Genomic DNA, 25,786 nt, shown 5'->3' with positions numbered 1-25,786 from the left:
AAAAAAAAAAAAAAAAACGAAGAGCAGAATCTAAAAAGTACTTAATACCTGAACCCTTGTGAAAAGATTCCTACACCATCAGGTTACTTACAAGTTTGTTTCCCGAGTCCACATCACACCCCTTGATTGTTTGATCCACAGCTTAGAAAACCAAGAACTGTAATCTTCCAAGCCCATTGTTTCTCTTTTCTTTATTAACCCCTCACAGATTCAGAGTTGATCTGACCACCACCCCTTGCATGAGACGCCGACTCACTAATTGCCGACGGTTTACGACCAAAGTTTAATAAATAGTTCCTTTGGACGTCATTGGTGTGACGCAGACTCGCACGTAAAAGCTCAGCGGGCATTTCCCTCTTTATCGCCAGCTCCAAAACATCCGCTGCACTACCTTGGTTCTGACCTCGGATCGTCTCATACTTGCTTCTGCAGTATTTGGTAAGAAGGTTGAAGAATTCATCAAATGAGGCTCTCCAGAGACCATCATTAGGATTCCCATGCATGACTCGAGGAACCACCACTACTTCAGCAGCTCTCTCAAGAAGAGATATCAAGACAACTGAAGCACCATCCCCAGCAGAACTTCCAATAGGACGCAGAGGTGGCTGCTCTGAAGAACAAACTACAGCTGCAAGGCAAGCACTCAGTGCTCGGAGGTCCATTGCTTGAACACAAACCGTGACTGCTTTGGCAAGATTAGATATCGTCTCTGCTGCTAGAGTATCTGAAGGCAGGCCGCCGAACAGAAATCTCAAGTGGCGGAATACAGCCATACAAACAACTCGAGCAATCTCAGTACCTGGAACTAGAAGTTGCAAATACTTCGTAAGCATTTTCCGGCCCTTGGGGAGAGTCGCTATACGTAGAAGGACAACATCATCCTTAGCGCTCATCCCGGATTTCTGACCAGTTTTGCTGAACGGATCAGCAAGTTGAAGTGCCGTCGCTAAACCTTCTAGCAGGATCTGCCGCTTCTTCTTGATTTGGGCACCGCCATCCTGGGGTCTTGTGTTTTGTAGAGTCCTGTCAATATCAACTATGTCAATAAGAACTCCAAGAGCATCTTCAATCGTAACCCTAGCTGCAACAAGAGGTTCCTGTTCCAAATGTTTTACTGAGCCCTTATGATCCCCGCTTCCATCGCCAGGAGAAGAGTCAACTTCGAGCAAGGCACGAGGCCTGCGGACAGAAGGAAGCGTAATTTTTCCAAGAGCATCTACATGAACTTGTGGATGCTGTTCAGAACTATTACGAGACTTAGGCTGGTGGTCCTTCAACTGAGCGGGATAGAAGTGAGAGACTGCTTTAATAGATCCGGCAGACTTCTTGGCAAGCTTAGCTTGGTGGTAAAAATCATTGACATAAGGATCATTGCTGTGTGAATTGGAATGCTGCATTTTGAGGATAGTCTCTATTTCTTCTGATGTCATGTGTTTTGATCTAAACTGCAGCCCACTTTCACTTTTCTGACTAGCTGCATCTGATGCCTGTTGAGAGAGGCCTTTGTTCTTTCGACTTCTATGAGATGACTTATGTTTGTGTTCCCTAACTTCACCAACTCCAAAAGGGACTTTACGTGATGGCGAAGGATAGGAACTATACAGTTGGGATTGTAGAGCGGCAAGCTGAGCATATGATTGTCTCTGCTGGAGGGCGAGCAAATGTTGCGACATAAGAGCATTTCGAGGAGGCAACTGTTGATGCTGTTGTTGCACCAAACTATGTAACAAACCAGAATGATCTCCGTGCATAAGACCAGGATCAGTGACCCAATGAGGTTGCACCATGTTACCAAGCGTAGGACCGCACGAGGCATATCTAGCCAAATTACCACCATACTGGGGACCTTGCGACAATACGGAGGGGTGAAAACTAGAATTTGACAGTGGTGAAGGTGCAGAATAGGTCAACTGAGAACCACCAGGAAGAGAAGGAGCGCGAAGGAGGTTTCCGGGTGAAGCCTGCGGAGATCTGCTACCAGGCGGGGGAAATGAGGTGAAATTTGATTCTGGTAAGATTATCGGTTCGCTATTGTAGTGCTGCAGCTGTGGTTGCTGCTGAGGATAGGAGGATGTCCTGTACAAAGGTTTTGAATGACCAAATGATTGTGGCTGTGAGGACCATCTCTTAGCTTCTTGATCTTGTTCGTCCAACCAGCTTGTGAGCTCTACATCATGTGTCCAATCGGTAGCAGAGGAACCTATAAGATAGGAGTTCAGTCAGAAAAAGCTAATCGTAGAAATAATAACTCGAAACAGGTAATTCGATATTTCAGATGAAAAAGTACTGAATTTGCAACTTAAAAATGACCACAATACCAGGAACCAAGTTATACAAGCTAAAAATAACACTAAAGTTATACAGTAGTAACCAAGTTAGGAATTCAACTCACTCTCTCTTGAAAAGGATCCTGATCCTCTATCACCGATAACTCCAGGGTGTTTGGGTCCGGTAACATTTCTGTTTATCTACACAAAAGAAAATAGGTAGATTAAAAACCACACACATAGAGTTAAAAAAAAACTGGGGAAAAAAGTATATGCATTGCATGATAAAACAATTATGCTCTTGGCTCTTATTTGGAGGAAGTAGTTACTTTTGTTAGCTTGCCAGGAGAAAAAGATGATTATCACATGCGACCATGACATAGTAGTTAAGATTTTCATTATACTGTTTGTAAACAATAGTTATGCTAACCTTTGCAAAAGTTGTCGCAAGATCATCGATCTCAGATAGTGATCCTAAACCTCCACCCTGGAATCAACAAAATGTATCAATCAGTAAAACATCAGTAACCAAAATTTAATACAATGTATTTATCAAGATGTAAGCTTTTGACAGAGAAAGTCATGTTACCTCTCCTTTATCAAACAAGTGATACTCATCATCATCAGTATGTCCAAGAACAGGAGCGATCACTCCATCATCGTCAAGACCCCCAATTTCCATTTCGTCTAGATTTTGACCAAAAAACTCATATTGTGAGGCATCAAAGAGTGTACTGCTCTTATCTGCAGACACACAACAAAAACAACAGCTGCTTCAGAATCCAATATTACAAACACAAGAGTTAAGTCCTGCCCTCATAACCATAAAAACATAAACTTTCAATCAAAGAGATAACAACAATATATAAACATCACATTCACATGATTAAAAAATCTCTAAAGATAAGTTTTTTTCGTATTCAAAAACTGGCTTATCATTTGTGCATTGTGGTGGAACACAACAAAGAAAACTAAGCAAAACCCATAAATCCTCAGTACAAGAAACAACATCAGATCCCATTATAGCTCAGTGACCTAAATCAATACAGAACACAATCACATATATCTAAAGCATAAATCTCCTTCCTTTATATGCTTAAACGAACCAACCAACACACAAAACCGGATCCAAAACTAAGCTAAGCGGCCAAAAAACCATAAAGAGGAAGAAAGAAACATTCTTTCGAGAAGAGACAGAACTGACCTAAGGACGAAGCACGAACAAAGTTGTACAAATCCCTGGAATCGGATCTCTCCATGATCAAAACAATCAATCAAAACGAAAAGGGTTCCGAAAAAAAGCAAAGCTTTATGAAGAAGCAAGAGAACATAAGAGAACCCTTTACCCCCTTAGGGTTTGTGAAGGAGAGAATGAAGAAAAAAAAACACAACAAAATTGAGAAATTTGAGAGCGGTAAGTAAAAAACTTAGCAGAGGAGATTTGCTTCTAGGGTTTTCAATTTGGAAGAAGAAGAAGAAGAAGAAGAAGAAGGGATAATAAAGAGAAAACAAAATCTAAAATCTCTTCTCTCCGCGATAAAAGAGAGAGAGAGAGAGAGAGAGAGAGAGAAAGATGAAGAGAAGAGAAGGGAAGGAAGAAGAAAGCAATGGCCTTTATTTTTTGATTTTTTTCTTGTTCTGTTTTCTCCCTTCGCCGTGTGTAACATCGACACATGACCTGACCTTTTTCCCCAAACCCATAAAAAACCAACACCTTTTTTTTTATTTTTACACTTTTTATTCCAATTTTGTTTACTCCTTCATAAATTAATATAGTCTTAAATAGTTTACATAATCCAACATATTTTTAATTAAAAGATAATTTTTTATTAAATTTCTTGCCCAAAATATCTAAAGATTTTAAATTTCTCTTTTTTAAGAAAACGAAAAATAGTTTTACTACACAACCACTGCCTAAATGATTCTTGTATTTAGTCAAGGAAAAAAAAAAGTGAAGCTCTTTCTGTCCGATCCCACTGATTCTATTATTCTTGAGGTTTAAGACCCATTACTTTACTTGTTCCAAACTCAACCAAAATCTTAATAATATTTTAAAAATGCAAAGATTTGTATATATTATCAAAACTCAACGACATGTGTTACTTGGTCCATGTGTTTGTATTTCATCCCGGTCGGTTCAAATTGATCTCATTATGGTCCATTTTTTTAAAAAATTATGAATTTTTAATGCCCAATTCGAACATCTATGTCAATTATGAAAACGTTTGATGTTTAGTTGTATTTTTGTTATGAATAAGTTAATATGAAATTATTATTATTACTATAAAAAAAAAATGATATCTATGTTTTTATTCATTGTTTTACAACCGAGGTGTTGAAAGAGAACCAATGATAAGCATACAACAAAGTAAGGTTACTGTAAAGTTCATCACACAAATCTGAGAGAAGGTGGGAGGTATAGTAGTATTACATTATACATATGGAGATGAACCTATGTATCCCAATCCTAGAAGAGCCAATGCTTCCTTCTGGGTTTTCTTGTTGGAACATCTGGAATAGCAAGAACTACTCAGATTGAGATTCAGAAGCCATGGAGATAATTAGTGAGTAATAATGATAAATGACTTAATAAGTAGAGTTGAAAATGCAGGAAACCGAGTTTTACCTCCATTAGCGTATAGCGAATTGTAATGCACTTCGCTCCAGAAGCTAAGCCAAGCCTCTGCAGAACAGGGAAAATATTCAAACACGAAGGTTGAGACCGAGTATAAAGTTGGCTTAAGGCGTAAAGGAAGAAGAAAGTGAGGCTTTGTACCTCTAAGAGGGTTCTTGTTATGAGGAAGTATCTCAATGTAGGATTGATCCCGAAAGGATGTGACTAAGCAGATCTTGGCTTCGAACTACAGTAATGCTGAGTCAGCAGCCAGTGATTCAAGTAAAAAAAAAAAAGAACGAAATGTGAGAGTGTAAAAGGTTAATTTTGGGATGATTCCTCAAGCTACAGTTGCTCAATAGAAGATCTGATCTTTAAGTTGTGTTTAGAAAAACTATTGTAGTCTTAAAATAAACTCAAAAGAAGCTATTTCTTTTATAACTTACTCGATCTGCAGCAGCTTGAAGAGTTACATGATCTCCCCATTCACCAAGTCTAGTCACATCCAAAATGTATCAGCAAAAAGAATGAATCAGACATTAATTTATTACTTGCTGACGCAAAAACAAAAAGAAAAACAAAATGTCTCACTTTTTCATCTTTCTGGTGTAGTGTCTGTATTTCATTGGCACATATCCTTCGTATAACTTCCGCTCTTGTTTTAACTGAAAATGGACCATGCTAAGTCAGAATAATGGCAGTAAACTATTAAGTAGTAGGTGACAAAGTTAAGAGAGACCAAGTTCAGAGGAGTTCCCAACTAAGGAAATTGGTGAATGTGAACATCAAGAAATGCTTATTGCTCAAGCCGAGAAAAAAAGTTTTAAAGGTTGAAAACCAAGTCACCAGAGACAGCACACAACAGCTAGAGAGGGTTTTGTGGGGAATTTTCATAAGAAGCAAGAGTCTTTGAATAAAGCCAGAGGATACAAACTAAACACATTCATTCCTGAAGGCCTTGACTAAACAGTTGGACATTCTTCTCAGAACAAATCTATAAGTTTGTGAACAAAGAAACAGAGTTACACGATTGTTCTCAGACAGTACCTGCTTTACAACATGCTTCCTTACATGTTTATGGTATTCTGCATTGCGGAAAAGCTGGTCTGCTAAAGCTCGAAACTGGCAAACAAGTATAACATATGACAGATCAAATCAATACAAATTTTTTTTGAAGAATGCACACAAGGTCTATATAGATGTTCCAACCAACATACCTGGCAATTTCCATCTCCCTCCATTTGTAATTCAGCTAACCCATATGTAGCCAACCTGGACAAAAAGGAGAGACCATCTTGTATGATTTACACGGAAGTTCAAACAAAACCAATGTTTTAGAGCTATATAGATTCAAAGCAACTAGTTCTTCCATCTAAGGCGTTTGGCAAATGTAAAATCTAATCAGCATCAAATGAAGAATGCAGTCAAGGAAGACATAAAAGGAAATGTAGAATGAAAGTTAAGAACCTCCCAGAGAGCAGCTCATGGTCTAATGTTGCATCATTTATATCGGGTATTTGCCTGTTAACCCGAGGAGTGTGCTGCCAATACGAAATTCCACAAAGAAGATATTCAAAAAATGAGTAGCACACCACGCATTCAAACTGAGATTAGGCAAAAAAAGAAGCTTTATCATACTGGGATAGAATCCAAATGAGATAGTCTTTTCCCAAGCTTGCCTTCTCTTCTCAAACTCTCATCTTCAGCCAATATACGTGCAATGGTCTGATCATCATCTGTATCCGCCACACTGCTACTAAAACTCGAGTTTGAGCTCGCACTTGTACTACCGCTAGCTCTTGCACTAGCACTAGTACTTGCAAATGGATTCACATTGTTTACATCCATTTGTATTTGTATCCTAAATACAACCTAGAAAGCAAGACAAAAGAGTATCTCTGATCAGTCATAAGCTGTCAAATTAAGTGATCTTGAGAGACCAAATCCAAAAGGTACTACTGTTACTAACTTACTATCACCTAAAATGTTGAAATCGGTAACAAAAAGATGACGACTTTGGATTCAATCACACAAAATCATAGAAACCCAGATCAAAGAAGATCACACTCTATTCAATCAAAAACCCAAATTGAAAACGAAAGCCAAAACATTTCTCAATTCCCACCAACGATCTTGTAAATGTTTCAATTCTCACTATTAGAAACGTAATTTATAAACCCTTAAATCTTTGCAAAACAAAAGTTTTAGATAGTTTACCTACGAAATCGGGTTGCTTGACTTGGCGAACTCAAGTTATCCCAAATCGATCAGCCAAAGCAATAAGAGAGAGAGAGAGAAGAATCGTGGAAGATAAGAAATAGACACCTAAGTGAAACGTCAGCGACGAAAGAAGCTAACAAAAAAAAAAAAAAAGGTTTATTTTCTCCGATGAGAACCAAAAACAAAACAAAAAGATAAAAATGGATTCTTTCGGCGTCGGTCTCAGAGATGTTTTCTTCTTCCTGAGATTTCCTCAAGACTTCATTTTTTATTTTCTTCTTTGGCGGTCAAACAAAACGTCACCCATTTTTGCGTGTCTTTTTTTTTCAGTTAATTATTTTCGTTTTTTTTAGTAATTTTCTGCAAAAAAAAATAAACAGCTCAAATAAAATTTCAAAAAAATATAGCTGATCTAAGAAATTTAAGAATGATTTTTTAATATGTGAATAATACTTATAACTAGTAAACTATATATCAATGATACATTAAATCAGTAAATAGATGATATTTTAAATTACACATTTATTATGATTATTTAAATAAATGATGGAACATTTTTTCAAAATCTAAAACTTAAAATTTTTATGAGTTATAAAAGCGTGTGAGGAAAAATGTTGCCCAAGACCGCAATGTTTTCTCTTAAATTTGTCCAACTACTTTTAATTCATTCAACTTTAAAGATGATTGACATGCGTGCACCATATAAAGACCACATCAACTAATCTGATGGCTCTCCGAATAAATTTTTATCCATTTTAAAATTTATATGTTTTTGGGCCACTAGTGTCAAATATATTCGTTTTTATATATGTCACTTAGACCTTTCTTTATCGGTAGGTTCATAGAGGAGATCTTAGTATTTAGTTGAAAAAAAAATAATCAGAACAAAAGAAAAAAAAGTAAGAACTCCTCTTAGTATACTCAAACTACTAAGTTTAAGAGACGCTATGTGTCATCATTCTATTGTGTGAACAAAATAATACAAAAGGAAAACAAAAAATTTGGGAAAGATCGATTGATTTTATTCTTTTTCTTCTCTCTCTTTCTCTTGCGATTGAATCCCCGAAACGAGAAAACAATTTGGAATCAGAAGCTTCAAGGTTAGGAATCGAAGGACCTGGAATCAGAGCAAGGGTTTGGATTCGATGGGAATGGAGAGAAGGCGATTTGAATCGAGTTTGGAATCAGAGGAAGCAAATCGATTTGCAAGCCAATCACGAAAGAAAGAATCGAGTTTCATTGGAGATGGATGCCGTTTGAATTTGGAGTCAAATAAATCGGAAGAGATTGAATCAATAGATGTTGCCAGGTTACTTTCTCAATACAATTGTATGAATCGCAAATTGTTTTATGATTAGGGTTCTTAGATTTTGGATTGCAAATTAGGGTTATTTGATGTGTGTTGGAAAATGAGGGATCTTGGTGCTACATTTATGTTTAATGTTTGATCTCATATGCTTGTGACGGGGATTTTGATAATGTGAAATGCTTCCCTTCTGTTTAGGTATATTGAGCTTGAAAGATGTCTTTGATCTTGTGGTTACCTGATGTAATCTCTTTAGCGGTTTCTTATTTCGCTTTGTTTCCTTTTTAGGGTTCTTATTTCCCTATTGCTTGATGTTTTTTCTTTTCTATTTAGATTGTAGAGGTTCAAGGCATTGTGGGAGGGAAAGATGGGTTCCCTATATCGTGTTTTTGGTTACTTTGCATCTATACACCTTTTTACTTGTTTATTTAAAATTGGCTCTTGTTTGATGAGGTGTGGTTTTTCCTTTGTGTCTGTGTTTTCCAGATTTTCTTCACAGATTACCTCACTCAGAATAAAGATGATCATAGATTCCTCCCAAACGAGTTTATTCTTATGACTTGTCCTTTTACCTAGTTTTTGTATTGAATGCTATTATATATCTTAGGATTGTTAACTCTGAGCTTGTCAGGTTAAAAGGCTCGAGATATGCTTTAATCCTCTTTCTCTTAGCGATCTGCAGCTATTTCAGAAAATTTGACCCCTGGGTTGTGGATTGTGCTAACATGTATTTTTAACATGATTTGGACTTGTTATTGGATGTTTTAAGTTAAAAGTAATATTGCTGATCTTCTTAGTGATGTTAGCATTTCTGTTTGAAGCTTAAGGCCATGTCTTTTGTTATAGATAGTCGTCAATGTTCTAAAAGAGAAATGCTTTAGGTTACTAACTGGTTTTTTTCCGCTTTATCTCTGTTGGTGTTATCTCTCATGCTACATATATTTTTAGTGTTTGATCGCACTCATATATTCGTGTGACGATGGCCTTTCTTTTATGTGAAATGCTCCCCTTCTTGGTAGGTATATTGACGATGCAAATGAAGCAATCTTTTGATTCATACTTACATGATTTCGAAGTGTGTTTCTTTTCCTGAGCTGTGAACTTTGACGGTGGAGAGTGTCTTTTGCTTTTGTGTTTGGTGGTTGTGCTTTTCATGAAAAATCTACAAGATTCATCATAAACAATCTTGGCGGCTGCAGTTTCCCTGTTTGGTTCAGGACTAATCCGAAGAGAAAGCTTATCGACGAATAAATTGTTCATCGAAAAGAGCGGAGGTACCAAACTGATCCAATATTGGGTGCTTTGTTACTAAAATCTGAGTTAAGTCTGTGTGATAACAAAGATTAAGTCTTTTTGTTGCATAGTTCAAGTCTCTGAAGCTAAATGGAAAGGAGAAAGTAGTGAACTGAAGATTATGAATCAATTTGCTTCCCCTTCGAAACAATGACAAGAACTCCCCTACCAATCTGAATCACGGTATGGTTTCCCCTTCGAATCTGATTAAGGGTTCGTTCTTCATCGTTGCTTTTTTTTGTATTGTTGCATTGAGGAACCAATCAAAAATCCCCAGTTTTGGTCAGTGTACATATTTTTCTTTATTATTTTCACCCAAAATGTAATTTTCACTTATTGATGATGAAATAAAGTTTAGGTTTGAACAAATTATCTATTTTTTTTTCATTAAGCAGATGAATTATAAATTAAGCAAAATTAGTCATAGGGAAGGTTATTATTACAGTAATATTTTTTTTCAGTTTTTATTATGTTGCCCAAAAAAAAAATGTATACTAATATTTAATAGAGTTGCTTTCACCACATATTTTTACAAGCACTTTTGTATTTTTGTGCTTCTACCACACATGCTTTCTTATCATTTGGAGCAAATCAGTATTAAAATTAGTCATTCTCTCCATTTATGAATTGCACTTCTAGTGTAATATGTATTAATGTTTTTATTATGTTTTGTATGTTTGAAAATTAATTTAAATGCAATATTTTCTAATTTTATAAAATCTTAAATGTTTACACATTTATACCACTTCTATTCTATTTAAAATTTTTAAATTTAAAAAATCAATATTTTCAAAAATAAGAGATCCAAAATTAGAACCTACCAATAAATAAAAAAAATTTAACTAAAAGATCATAAATTCTTATATTCAAAATCAAACAAAATTAATTCATAAAAAATTAAAACAGTGTTTAACATCCCTTCCCTAAGAGCTTGCCGATATTGTTGCTCAGGCTTCATATCAATATTTAAACCAATTAAAAACCAAAATTGTTGAAACAAACCATCATTTGATTCAAGTTGTTTGAACGTACTTTACATTTTGACGAGCTGATTTTTTTTGTTAAAGTGTAAAAACATCAACGTACGTTACGTCACTTCTCGCTCGTCTATTTGATCTCATCTTTAAAAAGTATAAAATTCCTTTCCGAACACAAACGAGCTTCATTCCCCATGGCTTTGTCTCTCAACTTCTTCAATCTCTCACCCATGTCTTGATCTTCCATTACTTTCCTTAGCCCATCTTCAACCTCTTTCTCTCCAAACCCGCTTATCCTCATCCCAATCTTCCACACGTCCACGATGTATTTACAGTTCACAAACTGGTCTCCGGCCACCGGATAACATAGTAGCCTCCGAGAACTTACCACCGCCTATATATTGTACAAGGAATGAATCATAATTAATAATTAAAGTCAGATATATAGTATTTATATAGTAGGTACCACAATTATATATATAATACATGTTAGATTTCTACTAGTGATAATAGTGTACCTCCATGGTCGAGTTCCAACCACAATGAGTCACAAAACACCCCACAGAGTCGTTACTAAGTACTTCAAGCTGTGGAGACCATGAGACGATTCTTCCTTGGTTCTTGGCAATGGTGACTCTATGCACGAACCCTGGTGGAAGTCCTTCTTGCCACACTCGGTTTAGCGCCCAAAGGAAAGGTCTTCCCGACGCTTCCAATGCCAATGCCAACATTTTAATATTTGATTCTCCTATAGGAGAAACCCAACTTCCAAATGAGATATAAATGACTGAGTTCGGGTTTTGTTCTTGAAGCCAACCAATACAAGATATGTCTTCTTCCCATAAACTAGTCTTGGTTATAGCTATATTACTTGGTGCTCCTTGGTAATAATGCAAAGGACCAACGTGAAAGATTTGAGGATTTTGACTATTTTTTTCTTTGTTGAAATCTTTAAACAACTTGTAGGGTGTTTTTTCATTGTTGAAACCATCATATTCGTCTTTGAATGAGTTTACCAAGATCCAGCGGAGACTTTTTGTTCTTTCTAGGGTTCTTTGCCAGAATTTGAATCGTCTTTTTTGAGATTCTGGAGTTCCGATCAGCCATGGTAGATCTTCTTCCGATAGGAGTGGTTGCTTCGGCAGGACTAGTGGTGTCTCTGGTTGACGAGGACAACCTATACACACCAATGTTAATTTTTGTAATTAATATGCAAACAATTTTGTACATAACACGAAATAAAAAAATAACTAAGGAAACAAAATATATATTTTTAATTTAGATCGGAGTAATGGAACTCAAGCCTATGGCAAATCGCTTCATCAAATGCTAGACTGGTGATGATTGTTCTTCATCGTTCTAGTTAGACTCGATCGTGGTCCTAAACTCCTAATAGATATACCAATATAATTCTTGGCTTTGTTTCTGTGTGCCCAAATTGCTCTATATATCCAAACTTCCGTATACATATAATATTAGATAAGTCCATATAATTAACATGACACAATGCCACTAGCTAGATAAACATTGTCTGGTCCACTCATCTGGAATTAATTAACAAATAACAATCATTAGAGATGTATTGTCTGTTTACTTATCAACTATACATATTTATATATACTTTCTTGATAAAAATCTACACATACTTAATTTTGTATACGGACACGTGTTGTAGTCTATATAGATGGGTCACTGCAGTACAGAATTGTTTATATATATATATATATATATATGTTTGTAGTACATGAGGTAAACTGTGATGTGTGACTATTACTTACTGTGATCGTACGTATTAACTATAATGTCTTAAGTTTGACGACTAATTATTTAACCGTTGTATTAAGATAATGCAAGTTACCTTTTCGGGAAACTAAGCCTGTCCGTACTAGCTCCGGTATGGCTTGGATCAAACGGTAAGCAGCGAACATAACCGGCCAGAATCCGGCAACCGGAACTCCACACCGATCAGCCACTCTTATAGCCCACGAAGCCAACAAATCAACCACAACACAAGCCACACCCAAATCTTCTTCTAGGAGGAGCCGTTCGAGCTGAGACGGCATGATGTTCTCCATCGAGTTCTCTATCGAAAAGAAGTCCGAGGGAGGTGCGTCCGGACGATCTTGACCGTCATATAAGGCCACAAAAGTGATCCCAAGATCCTCGTTAGTACTTGAGATCCGACGGTGGATAGACTCCGGAGTCATAACGACAGGGGCGAATCCACGGCTAAGGAAAGCCGATGCGAGGTGGAGCATCGGAGTGACGTGGCCTTGCGCCGGGTAAGGGATAAATAATATCTTAGGCATTTGTGTTATTTTCTTCATATCTTCTTCGTTTTCCTCTTCCTATATTTTTGAGTTTTGGTTATTGATAGTTTGCTTATGCTATAATTCGGGTTATTATAACAAGGAAGATGAATTGGTAGGAGACTATTATTATCATTTTTTTTTATATGCATATATACCATGCATGTGCTATATTGATCGACTCTGCCAATCCGTACATGCATGTAAATATATATATATGTATATGCCTTTCCATAATGAAGGTTTATTCTCATTGTTTTAGAATATAATATGCATGTCGATATTTAGAAAAGAGGACTCAAAGACAATAATATCGTAAGGAAACTGCTTTCTCATTTCTCTAATACATTTGTTAAGCCGTTACTTGTGCAGTGTTCATTCTATAATTAAATAAAGAATATCCTATCGAAAAGTTTTGAGAGTGGACCACATATCTATTGTATCTATATGCACACACACACACACACACACACACATTGATAATGTGAACTGGTAATTTGCTGTAATACGATACGGTGACTGCTTTAAAAAAAGAAAAATTTCTTGTATCAAATGTTAATCATGCACTAAATCGAATATAAAACATTTAAGTAAACGTCAATAGTCGCACGAAGTCAATGACTCGATCGTGGGTCAATAATCCTCGAAAACTAGTTAGGCAATTAGTAGAGGACATGTTAGTACCAGCGATCCGAAATTAAAAGATTCCAAACTAAAAGTCGGATCTCGCTAATTAGTTTAGCTTATAGTATTCACATTTATACTAAAACACACAAAAATTTGTGATACATATATGTTATGAGTTATGACTTATGAATTCGGAAAAAACCTAGAAAAATCCTATAAGCATAATATAAATGAAACGGATACATTGTTTTGCCTCTAGGGTTTACTTTCCATTAATTAATCTTCTTAATAACGAATTACAAACTCTTAGACACTTTAAGATAGATTTTAAAACACTATAGGACAAGGAGAAGAAATCTTGAAATATTTTAAACCTAGTGGTAGGTTTCGGTCCACGTACTCCCGGAAACTAATCCTAGCCGTTCATGCATGATCTAATTATTTATGTTGGATCCTATTCTAGACTGAATCTGCTCAGGGTCCTTTAAACTAATTACAGTTAGATGTTTATATCAATATGAATAATGTGAGATATGTGTGGATACACATTCGGGACTTGAACTAGTATACCATAATTAATTTTAAAACGCTGATGGTCTAGAAGTCTAGAAGCAACACTAAGGATGCATATTAAATGATATATAATGTAGTAAATATTTCTTTAGATAATTAAAAATACAAAGTTTAACAATTGATTCGCTGGATTAAGAGATCGAACGCCGTTGAAGAAGGAGATCTACAACAGGGGATCAAGTGTTATCACTATTGCAACTTGCAGTCCTGAAATCTTTAAAGGTCCCCACGCGGTTTCATATATGTTTTAAAAGACCGACCCATCTCGATTCATATGTATATTAATGACTTAATGTGCTCGTATATTCGACAGATAAAAACCATTATTATATGCAAGTGAACTAATGTTTGGCCTATCTATGTAGATGTTAAAAATAAAACTTATGTTTTCCCACCGTTAATGCTTTGTATCTGAATATAATTCATTTCATGTGAACGAATCAAAGTGTTACGTAAGTATTGCCAAACCAATACGTGTTACAAGACAGTCCGAGAATGGAACGTTTTGAAAGGCATTACGCATGGTGTTATTCCGTAGCCCGTACTATGTATTGATTAATGGAAACTCGGATTATGGGATTTTTTTATAACATTTTTTTCCTTAGTAAAAAAGGTCTATATTTCGTCCACTACTCTTTTGTTGGAGATTCTCTTCTTCTTCTTCGTAATATAGTTAGACCTTTTTTTGTTAGATGAAACAAAAATCATGTGATATTTTGGATATATAATTGGCATATAATTAGTGAGAAGCAAGAAAGTCACAGAATAATGTTTCAACTTTCAAATCCACCATAAATAATTAAGGGTAACGCGTATGTTTAAATACATTTTCTTCTTTTGTAATAAATTTTGGAATAGATTCGAACCACTTTAATTAATAGAACGGAAAGAAACTTGAAACCAGTGTTACATACATATATAAATCAATTATCACGGCCGGCACCCAAAATGTCAAGAAAATGCGAATACATACAGTGCTTCAGTGGTCCAATCCTATATCAACTTCTAAACTTAGTATTAATCTCTCCCTCTTAAAACGAAATTAGGTGTTGCTAAAGGTACTTAAACCGTGCATATAAAACATAATAAACTATTACTAGATAAATTTGAGACTATAATAATTAATTTGATATTATATTTTCAAAATATAAATCAATTTCTTATCAAATAAATCAAACTGAAAGAAAATAAATTTATTGAGACGTATTTTTGAGACATAAAATTTTCGTCACAAATTTGTGACATTTTGAATACGGTATTATGATTAAATTTATTTTTCACAAATTCATAGTATTTTCGTCTTATATTATGACAGAAAAATTATAACTAAAGTTTATCACAATTAGTGACGAATATGCTACGATAAAATTAATTGTTACTCTTATGACTACATTGTGACTTATATGTTGTTGCAAATTAGTTATGAACTTATAAAGATATGCAAGTCACGGTTTGTGACATTAAAATATGTAAATATTAGTATAAATTGTCATTTATACAATGCCTATTAAGCCAATTCTCTAACCTTAATTTAAGAAGACTTATTTAAGAGATGATTAGGGTTTTATTCTTTATAATTTCGTGCCTCCTAAACCTATAGAGAGAGTACACCATTTGAAAGAAAGAGAACAAGGAGCCACAACTGAGATTAAGGACAGATCTTACTTTTCCTAGTAGATGGTGGAAAAGAAGGGGTAAATGGACTCTTTTATGGACGAATTTTGGTGATCAATTTCCCAACCCATAGATGTAAGTTTTCCCCAAAGTATTTTGTAACCCTTTTTGTAGATTAAAAGTTATATATGTTTTCTCAAACCTATTTTGCGCAAATCCGCGAACTAACAACAATCATCTTGTGAAATTGTTTTCCACTGCTAAAAATTGGAGCAAAAGTTGTTCTACTCGCCGTTGGAAAGATTTGAGTCTTAACTTTGTGGAAAGCCTGAGATCGTTTGCATAGGAGTTATAATATGAGAGTCACTGTCAAATATGTGCATCTAGTCGAATTTGTGATTTATCTTCTTTTGTAAGAATAAAGATAGATTATAATGTAAATCTAATGTATATGATTACAAAAATTTGTATGATTATAAATTTCAAAAAATAATATTGTTTTGAGATTTAGTTTTTTTTTGTTATAATTTTTATATGCTATGATCTTTTTAGTAATAATTTGTGACCATTTGAAACTAATTTCTAATGATGGGATTGGACATTATGATAGTCACAAAATATTCTGATTTTTGAGTATTTGTTAAATTTCAGCGACAAATTTTTAGTTATCTTTTGTGATCATTTGAGACTATAGTTTTGTAGTAATAAGATATCCAATTAACACATTATTTTAAACACGAATTGTGATGATTTTAAGACGTTTTGTTGGTCTGTAATTGAGATAGTTTTGTTAATTTTTGTGTCGTAATTATTCATGACAAAATAGTTATTAATATATTCGTTGCAACTCTTGTGACGTTTTTGTTACAAATAAAAAGTTGTGACGATTGTATTGCAACCATTCCAAAAATCGTCACAAATTTATAACAATGTTTATATTGTGACTAAATACTTTTTATTATAACTAAATATTACGTCTGTATACAATTATTTTATTGTAGTGTACACTTTGATTAGTATATGATTTAAACGATTTATATAGTTGATAACACTTGGGCAAGTGGCTCTGCCAACTCGAGAGGTTGCTCGACAATGAAAGAAACTATTTAAAGAAATTGTTTGCGCCATCCTAATTAACTAGTAACTAATATAGTTCTAATACACAATTATTTAGAGGACTTTAAGCATAGAAAACTTATTAAGAAGATTTAGCTATATATATGTAGTATAGTATATGATATCTCAACCAACCCATGACGAATGCTAATCAATATATGATGTTACGAAATCGAAATTGAGCTCTAGTAGCAATGTAGCATAGAATATTATAATAATATGGTGAATATTACTTAACCTTTTAAGTGAAACTGTTTTTTTTTTTTTTTCAATCCTAAGAAAATTCAGATAGTTGACGCGTAACTTTAAGGACCATTACAAAATATGATATACGAGTTAGATGTTTATTGTTCAAACACAACGTGTGTATATGGATGTCAAAGACATAAACTATTGAATTATTTGTTTTATTTAGAGAATTATTAACATTTGATGAAACTATCAAGTACATATATTTTTTTTTTCTGAAAAAATATTAAATTATATTCAAAAGTAAAAATACTGTTTTAAATTGGTGCATCCTTTCAACAGAATGATGCACCAATTTAAAACACTATTTTTACTTTATAGAAAAAGCTAATCTAGTGCCTAGCCAAATAAGTAGACCATTTTCATAGCATCTATCTCCCTTGAGACCAATTGCCAGGAGTTGGTCCTTCATATGTTTGTGAGGAGATCAAGTACATATATTTTGCATTACCTTTGATCTTTCACTCAAAATATAATAACACTATACGTATTCATGCATATAAAATTGTGGCTATTTAATTGCATGTACAATCATAATGCTGAAAAGAAAAGATATACAATCAGAAATATCCACAGATTAAATAATCATAATTAAACGAAACTAACTATTTGGATTATACTTCAAACTTTGAAAAAAAAAATTCATATATATATACAACTAAATTATCATAAGGGGTTCTATAAAGTAAGTACCATGATAAAAGTTTCATATATAGCGTACTTAGTTGAATCCAACCACTCCAATAATCTTAAGAAGTCAATACCTGCTTTTGTCGTCCGCATCTTCATAATAACCTCTATTTATATATCCATCACCAAACCTCTCTAATTATTTTTATAAAAGAACTTTCATAATATTCGTCTTCTTTAAATCGTAACCACAACACTCTCTCATCTTCATAATCCTCAGCTCTTCACTTGTCATTAAATCAAAATGAATCAATCCGAGCAGAATCACTTTTCCGGTAATTCTTTCAGTTATTCTTTTAAAATCAAACTCGCTGCGATTATATTTTCTATAAACATTTGAATGATAATTTAAGTAAATATTTTTTGGTCATAGTGGAAAAGCCTTCACAAACTTCGTCGGGGGCGTACACAAGTCCACCGCCGATTGGTTACCCGACCAGAGATGCGATGGTTTGTGATCCTCCAGCCGCCGCTGTGGAGACTAAGTCCAAGGGCGATGGGTTTTGGAAAGGATGGTACGTATGTTTTTTTCTTTCATATTTACGTACTCTAGATATATATCATGGTTCTAACTTCTAATTCTTCAATTTTTACGTACTCTCTTCTATATGTTTTTTTTTATGGATTGCTTTTAATTCGACTCGAACTATTATATTGGTTTGAAATGTATTTTTTTGTATACTATGAAAATCTGCCAAATCAAGTTCTTGGAGAAAGGGTCAACATTTTATTGTTAATATTTGTTTTTTTAACATTTTAGTTGGGATTAAATTTAAAATTTGGTGTGTGTTTTTTGACAAGTAACTAGTTCTTTCTTGCAAATTTTGTTTCGGTTTTAAATTCACCCTCAGACTTCCACTATTTTCCCTTCATTGACAAATAAAAAAAATTAATCCAACTTCAGAGTTCTCAGCTAAGAATTTGTTTTTCTAACTGAACAACTAAAAGAATTTAATTCACGGAATGTTACGTACGTTGCTATTTTTTTTTTTAATTTTTCTATAACTTCTATATTTATAGTGTTTTTGTCAGAAATTGTTACTATTTTAAATATTGTATAGCGATATCCCTTACATAAAATTGGCACTAACAGTTAGTATATGTGGGCTTGTCTATATATTGGCAGTTGTGCTGCCATATGCTGCTGTTGTGTCCTGGACGCATGCTTCTGATCATCAGCTTCGGAATTGACGCTTTCATGCAAATTATTATTACTGTAATAAAAAACAGTTTGATGCTAGTTATGTTACGTACTCTGTGTATGGAATATATTCTGTGGATAGTTGTTATGTTTTATATTAAGTGATTATTTATATTGCAGTGAATTGGTTTGTTTGAAGAGATCCTTTTTTTTTTAATCAACCCTCGAATAGATCGTTTTAACTAATAAAAGAAAAGAATAACTCCAACGATGATCGGATCATCAGTTAGTAACGAAATGATGTGTTTCAGTTCCTCACGCAATTGGTAGATGTGATTGCCTGGGTTACCCAAACAGAATAACTAGGTGGCTATGTCTTATCTTTCTTTCATGACCAATCAAATGAAGAATTAGTGGGAAATTAAAATATGTCCCCTTTATTCCATAGAAAAGCCCAATATATGCTACTTGTTATGTTCCAAATCATGCATGAATTATTCAAACGAGATATGGCAAGGGGATACTTGTTATATATATAGTACTAGGTTTTACCTTTTACCATATATTATTTTGTTGATACGATAGTGTAATAGTTTAGTGGTGTTTGTACTCAATGGTGAATTACATCTATATATATACTGTTAACGGTTGTAGATAGATTTTGTATAAACTCTTGATTCGCAAGTTGAGAATATATATTTTATGATTTGGTTAGTTATGATTTAGAAATGAATGAGATGACATATTTCTGTTTTGATTATCAATTGATATTATTAGATTAATAGTGTACATTTAAAGCTAATAAAAACTTACCAAATGTGTAATCGTTTATTAAACGCAAATTAGATATTTCCTAAGATGTATTCATCTTGAATTAGTTGTTATATTATAGGGATGTGATTACAGAATTTGTGTGATCAATTCTTTTTGTGAAACTCAACCCTAAAAATTCGGCATGAAAATTAGTTCCTTCCTAAGATACAATGAGCATTAATTGACATTAATTGAATGTAAATAAGTACGCTATGGATTAAAAACCGGCCCAAAATATTTGGTAATTTTAAGGAGGATCCGGGTAATTGAATCGGTTATAATTTTACTTAAAAATCTGACCCAAAGTTGGCAAAAAGCCAAAAAGTGATGGCACCCGTAGTTTAAAAATGTATTTCGAGCTCTATATGTGGATATACTTGTTTGATTATAAATATCCTAAGACAATTTATAAAATATATATCCGTTTAGAAGAATTCAAATCACATCATATGCTGAAAAAAAATCTAAAATTTTATTAATTTTATTTATTAAATAGTAATTAAAATAATTAAATATAAGATTAAATAAAAGTGCAAGGAGAGTTATATTTTAATCTAACATATTGTTTTTAAATTAGGTAGATAATTTTTATGAAATTAATATTACCAAATAAGGAAACGATTGTGTTTAGTTGTAAGGATTGTAGAGAATTTGATTGAGACTTGTTTGGATACAAAGAGAAGAGAGGATGGCCCAAAAATATACTCCAAAAATGATAAGATAGATTTAGTTATTTACTCATGAATTATGATAATAAGAAATTTCAAGCTGAATGATATATAAAGTGTTATTTTTGTGGATCGAGTGTGGAAGTTCGACAAACATTGAGTTCAATTTCAAAGAAAGTGTCCTTATTTGGGAGGTTAAAAGTATCAAGTAATAAAGTCTTACTATTGGGTAAATCAAAATTATTGTATGTTAACATTTTACGTTTGATACTAGATTAGGACCCGTGGTGTACCGCAGGGCAAATTATTTATAGTTAAAACATTTAAATTATAAGCTGTATTTATTGGTTAAATAATTATATAATAATTATTAATTTTATAGTTTAAACCATATAATACCATAATATAATTTACCTTTTTACATAATATTATTTAATCAATAGTATTAACAAAATTATGAAATGATGTTTTTCCCGTTTAATGATATTTTCAATTTATATAAATATCGACAAAACCCGTCCCGCTACATAACTCTGTCCCGAGATATTTTAACTCGCACTATATCATCTTAATTTTTAATTTTTATTCATCTATTGAGTAATATATGTCCGTTTAAAAAGAAAATATTACATCATATGCAAGAAAAAATCATAATTTTTATTAACTAAATGTAATATAGAATAATTCAAGATAATTTAAGAATAAATTCAAATAAAAATGAAAGAGAATCATATATTTATGTTTAAATGAGATAAACAAATTTTCTTATTTTTTTAAATCTTACCTATAATTTATTTTGAAATTTTTGGTAACTAATATTAAAGTCAATGCATTAAATGCAAAAAACTTTCCAAAAAGTATTTTTGAGCAAAAACTGCTGCAAAAATACTAATATACATGATTTAGAACCTTATTTGGCACGTTGAAACACACAGAAGTAAACCTGGGAAAAGCATTGGCCTTGTAGTGTTCTAAATCTTACAAAAAAAATTCTTTACTATGAATTTATACTATAATATTCAAATAAGATACAGAGAAGTTTATCCAAAAAAATTTACAGGATACAAAATCTATAAAATACAAGCAAAAATTAAAATACAATGAACCAAAAAAAACTGCAAATCATTCAAGATATACAAAGGAATTTTCTGCTATTCTTCGCTCACTACTCTTCAGTAACCAAAGTTTTAGTAGTACACATATGTTACAGGCCATAATATATAGTCAAATCGACCTCTACAACATTACAAGATATACTTAAGTACTTAACCCAATTTGGCACTAAGGAAAACAACTCTTAACTTATGTGTATTACTAACTTATGAGTTATGAGCATAATTTGTAAGGAAAGAGCCCTGTCTGCTATCGCATTACTCTCTTTAGAAAGAACTTGAGCTTAAACTTGAAAAATACAAACGACCCTCTCTCTCGACTCATATTCAACAAAAAAAATTTCCCTTGATATATGCATAAGAACCATAGTAAATAAAAGTAAACGTACTCCCTTCTCACTCTCTTTCAAAAGAGGTTATTTTACAAAGAGTCTAAAGGCATAAAAAAAACACCGAGTGTCCTTTAAGAGGTGCTAACTAAAAGACAGATCCATGAACAAAATAATTGAGATTATGTCATATACGTGTACGTCATGTACGTGACGAAAGCCATATCTAAATTAAACCATTTGGATCTGACACTACAAGAAAACATGGATTTTACGACTACAATTGGCGACTATATATGTAGTCGTCATTTTTGGCGACTAAATAGCAACTATTTAGCAACTATTTTACGATTACATATATTTGGTTGTATATCAGTCGTTTTTTTACGACTACATATCGTAGTTGCTAATTTAGTCGTAATTTAGCGACTATTTTATGACTATATTGCACACCAAAATATGTAGTTGCTAAATAGTCACCAATTTAGTGACTAATATGTGACTCATAGTAAATGTCTCTAAGAAGTCACATATTAGTCGCTGTTTAAGAAAATCAAAATTTTCAAAATTTAACCCCAAACCCTTAACTAAACTCTAAAACCTAAATCATAAACTCTAAATCTTAAAAATAAATCATAAATTCAAAGCTTAACCCCAAATCATAAACCTATACTCCAAACCCTGTAATTTAAACCCTATAACATAAATTTTAAACTTTTATAATGCATAGTATATAGAAATAAAATTGTAAACCATTTAACCAAAATATAACCACTATGTGTATAAAATAAAATCTATATCTAAAACTATTTAGTGTATACATATACATAATATTTTCAAAAACTATTTACTTATAAAACTGATTAAATTAGTCATTTTAAAAACTAAATCTAATTGTTGACAAAAAAACCTAAAACTAATCATTTAGTTTAGGCCTTAAAGGCTTTTGTATCACTTTGAGTTTTGATATAATTCAAAATTTGGCCAACAAAAAAACAGAAAAAATCAACAAACCCTTCACGCGTTGACAAAAAAAATAAAAAAAAAGAGAAAAACCTACCCTAGATCTGCCTCCATTCCTCGACACTACACTTAGAAAAAAAAAATCATTATCACTCTTGAAACTCTTTCCGAAAAACTCTCACTCTCATTTCTTCGAATCGCGATGACTCTGTCCAGCCAAACCTCCGACCGTCGTCTTCCACGTCTCGTCAAGTTGAATCTGCCGGGTAAGTCTTCTTTCTCTACTCACTTCCCCCTTATCTCTATGACTTCTCGAAAAAAACAATTAGACCTAAACATTTCAGATCTGTTTCTTTATCTACTCACCTCCCCCTGTTCTCTGTCGAAGATTTTTATTGACTCTTCCTTATTTAATTTCTCGTCTCTGCTCTCAAATACCAAGCTTTCTCTGTAATTTGAACCGCTGATTTTACGTTTCAACCTCGAAAAATCCAAGCTTTTCTGTCAATTGAAGACTTTGTGATTCTTGAAATTCGTCTTTGTTTAATGGGCACAATTAGGGTTTTCAAGGAGGTTCCCGGATCTTTGAAATCGACTTAGTTCATAGTCACCTCAGTTTTGGTGATTTTATTTGATAAAATCTGGTATGTGTATGTGTTTGTGTTTGTGTCTGTGTCTTAGAAGCTTATATATGGTTTGAACATGTGAGTTTTGTTTACTATATTATTTTGTTGTTTGTGATCAATAGACTGGATTTGGAGAAGTTGAAGAACATGTCAAGAAGCTTGAAGAAGCAGTTGGCTGGAAGAAGATAGGTATTTCAGATTAATTCGGATCGAGCATAGATTTTGGTTACTTAACACTTTTTCTGCGAGTCCATGTTAGTCAAAATTGCTAGGTTTGGTTTTCGAATTGAGAGTCTCGTCTCTTTCCAACCCAATTTCCAAGGAATTAATTAAACTTTGCCTTACAAGTTTGTGTTTTTATTTTGATTTTGAATAGATTAGATTTCAATTAGAGAGGCAAGCCATACTAGTTTTGTGTCTACAGTTTTTTTTCTTTTATTTTGATAGTGAACAAACTAAATCAGTGTTCAGTTGTTTGAGCCTGTCGTCTTGTGATGGTTTCAGGACCCTTTGATTGGTTTCAATTTTTATAGCCCCTCATGGAAAGGAAACTGGTCCCAGCTCTGCCTTACCTGCAAGGTTTTTCCGCAGAAACCCGTTTTTTAATGTGAAACCCAACATTTTTTTCTTTTTCTAACTAGGATTGTCATACTTTACTCAGATAATTAGACCGGTGCGATCTAAACACTCTCCCACATGTAAGCGCTGCGTTGAGCAGTTTGACCATCACTGCCTCTGGATTTCCAACTGTGTTGGTAAGGTAAGAGACTAAGAGTTCTTTGCACCGCGAATCTCTCTCACTTTTTGTTATGGAAATTATTTGGCAATCTTTCACTTGTGACATGAAAACACCCTGTTATGCATATTTTTCGGTTAACGGTGTCTTAATACGATTATTCATCTCGCAGAAGAATAAACGACTTCTTAGTCTTTGTGATCATGGGAGCTTTAACATCATTCGTTGGCGGCACAACTGCTGTTCAAAGTATGTGACTGAAACAACTCTCCCTAGCAATCCTACCATTGAACATACCGATGCTGCCGTGTTTCTATTTTTCCACTTGATCTTGGAACATTAGTGGGAACTACTTAGGTTTCAATGATGGAATACAAAGCAATTGTGAATGTGCTACAAACCATTTATTATGTAGTTGTTCATCTATTCTTTTTCTAATTATGTTTTTTTGAGGAGGATGAAGTATTCTTTTTTTAGTTCTGATTTTTAATTTTATTTTGTAATACAGTTTTTTTTTGTAATCATGGCTTAGAATAATCAATATAGTATTCGAAATATGTTTTAAATTATTATTCATAATTTAAATGTATTTAAATCAATTAATAAAATATATATATATAATTTGTATAAATACTGTATAAATACAATAATGTATAAATACTTAAAATACAACTATAGTTGGTAATTAGTGGTTAATTAGTCACTAAATTTGGTGACTATGTTACGACTAATGTTTGTAATCGTAAAATTAGTCATTACGTAGTCGCTAAATTTAGGACTACATTACGACTACGTTTACGACTGCGACCTTTAGTCGTAACATAGTCGCTATTTAGTGACTAATTTACGACTAATATTTCTTACCGACTAACGATTTACGACAACATGTTTTAGTCGTTATATAGTCGTAAAACACTATTTAGCGACTAAATAGTGACTAATAGTGCAGTCGTTATTTTCATGTTTTCTTGTAGTGTGATTCACCATGCATGTTGCTTCAGAGAAATGACTCGAGAGATACAAGGGTCGTCTTTTTTGCGATATGTGTGGGCCTGTGTGTGGTAAGTTGACGGTAGGATTTATGAGATTGAACATGCTTCTGTCCATTTCTAACTTTCATCTCAACCATCGGTTTCGCTTTCCTCGGCTAATAAGGTAGGTCTGCCCTTGAGACTTGAGTTGTCCGTGAGTTAGATGTTTTTATTGTTCAATATTGACTTTTCTTTCTTTCATTTCGAGGATATTTTTTTTAAAAAAAAAATCTTAATATTCAACTTCTTTAAATTTAGAAACACAACACTCACTTCACTTCATCACTCCTTCAACTCCTCAAATCAGAATGAATCAATCCGAGCAGAATTCCTTATCAGGCAACTCATTATTTTCTAAAGTCATGATAATGTCCGAGGACGTATTATCTTTTTTGGCCACATATAAATATAACCATGAACAAATTATTCTATACACACCAATTAGATAACTAGTTAATCTTTTCCGGCACAGTGGAAAAACCTTCACAGGCTTCATCAGATCCCTACACACC

At 33.4% G+C, this 25,786-nt stretch overlaps 4 protein-coding genes and 2 long non-coding RNA genes across 12 annotated transcripts in view; 3 read left to right on the top strand and 3 right to left on the bottom strand.

The window, feature by feature from the left end:
• Positions 1–3,852, bottom strand: part of LOC104787331 (protein PAT1 homolog 1) — a 4,707-nt gene extending 855 nt beyond the window's left edge. Inside the window, exons 1-5 of the mRNA XM_019227489.1 lie at positions 3,472–3,852; positions 2,857–3,011; positions 2,698–2,754; positions 2,393–2,468; positions 49–2,200 (exon numbers count right to left, since the gene is read on the bottom strand). Coding sequence (XP_019083034.1) covers positions 195–2,200; positions 2,393–2,468; positions 2,698–2,754; positions 2,857–3,011; positions 3,472–3,526 — 2,349 coding nt within the window. The 5' untranslated portion in view covers positions 3,527–3,852 and the 3' untranslated portion in view covers positions 49–194. The remainder of the gene's footprint in view (positions 1–48; positions 2,201–2,392; positions 2,469–2,697; positions 2,755–2,856; positions 3,012–3,471) is intronic.
• Positions 4,553–7,391, bottom strand: LOC104787302 (OTU domain-containing protein DDB_G0284757-like). 3 transcript variants are annotated; one of them, XM_010512880.2, is made up of 10 exons: positions 7,099–7,391; positions 6,520–6,753; positions 6,349–6,422; positions 6,099–6,153; positions 5,929–6,003; positions 5,473–5,546; positions 5,328–5,376; positions 5,044–5,128; positions 4,894–4,950; positions 4,553–4,778 (listed from the first exon to the last, which is right to left on the bottom strand). In XM_010512880.2, the coding sequence occupies exons 2-10, from the start codon at positions 6,727–6,729 to the stop codon at positions 4,735–4,737; spliced, it is 723 nt and encodes a 240-aa protein (XP_010511182.1). In that variant the 5' UTR covers positions 6,730–6,753; positions 7,099–7,391; the 3' UTR covers positions 4,553–4,734. The 3 variants fall into 3 exon arrangements, with proteins under 3 accessions (XP_010511182.1, XP_010511146.1, XP_010511154.1); XM_010512844.2 differs by having other exon boundaries at positions 4,553–4,793; positions 7,099–7,390; XM_010512852.2 differs by lacking the exon at positions 7,099–7,391 and adding an exon at positions 6,861–7,031 and having other exon boundaries at positions 4,553–4,793.
• On the top strand, positions 7,930–10,087 carry LOC104787292. 3 transcript variants are annotated; one of them, XR_767837.2, is made up of 3 exons: positions 7,930–8,410; positions 8,606–9,681; positions 9,772–10,087. It is a non-coding gene; the product is annotated as an uncharacterized LOC104787292 (long non-coding RNA). The 3 variants fall into 3 exon arrangements; XR_002032694.1 differs by having other exon boundaries at positions 7,932–8,410; positions 8,741–9,681; XR_767836.2 differs by having other exon boundaries at positions 7,935–9,681.
• Positions 10,734–13,127, bottom strand: LOC104787282 (UDP-glycosyltransferase 82A1-like). The gene is made up of 3 exons (XM_010512825.2): positions 12,536–13,127; positions 11,196–11,854; positions 10,734–11,071 (listed from the first exon to the last, which is right to left on the bottom strand). Exons 1-3 carry the CDS (start codon positions 13,002–13,004, stop codon positions 10,808–10,810), a joined length of 1,392 nt encoding a protein of 463 aa, XP_010511127.1. The 5' UTR covers positions 13,005–13,127; the 3' UTR covers positions 10,734–10,807.
• On the top strand, positions 17,956–19,194 carry LOC104787271 (cysteine-rich and transmembrane domain-containing protein PCC1). Its single transcript, XM_010512815.2, has 3 exons — positions 17,956–18,130; positions 18,229–18,370; positions 18,982–19,194. The coding sequence occupies exons 1-3, from the start codon at positions 18,100–18,102 to the stop codon at positions 19,025–19,027; spliced, it is 219 nt and encodes a 72-aa protein (XP_010511117.1). The 5' UTR covers positions 17,956–18,099; the 3' UTR covers positions 19,028–19,194.
• LOC104787258 lies at positions 22,959–24,812 on the top strand. 3 transcript variants are annotated; one of them, XR_767827.2, is made up of 6 exons: positions 22,959–23,147; positions 23,442–23,525; positions 23,630–23,696; positions 24,012–24,086; positions 24,169–24,267; positions 24,416–24,812. It is a non-coding gene; the product is annotated as an uncharacterized LOC104787258 (long non-coding RNA). The 3 variants fall into 3 exon arrangements; XR_767825.2 differs by lacking the exon at positions 23,442–23,525 and having other exon boundaries at positions 22,972–23,147; XR_767826.1 differs by lacking the exon at positions 22,959–23,147 and having other exon boundaries at positions 23,154–23,525.

This window comes from Camelina sativa, chromosome 1, assembly GCF_000633955.1.
Source record: "Camelina sativa cultivar DH55 chromosome 1, Cs, whole genome shotgun sequence".
Classification (NCBI taxonomy): Eukaryota; Viridiplantae; Streptophyta; class Magnoliopsida; order Brassicales; family Brassicaceae; genus Camelina; species Camelina sativa.
This window is presented reverse-complemented; position numbering and strand designations above follow the sequence as displayed.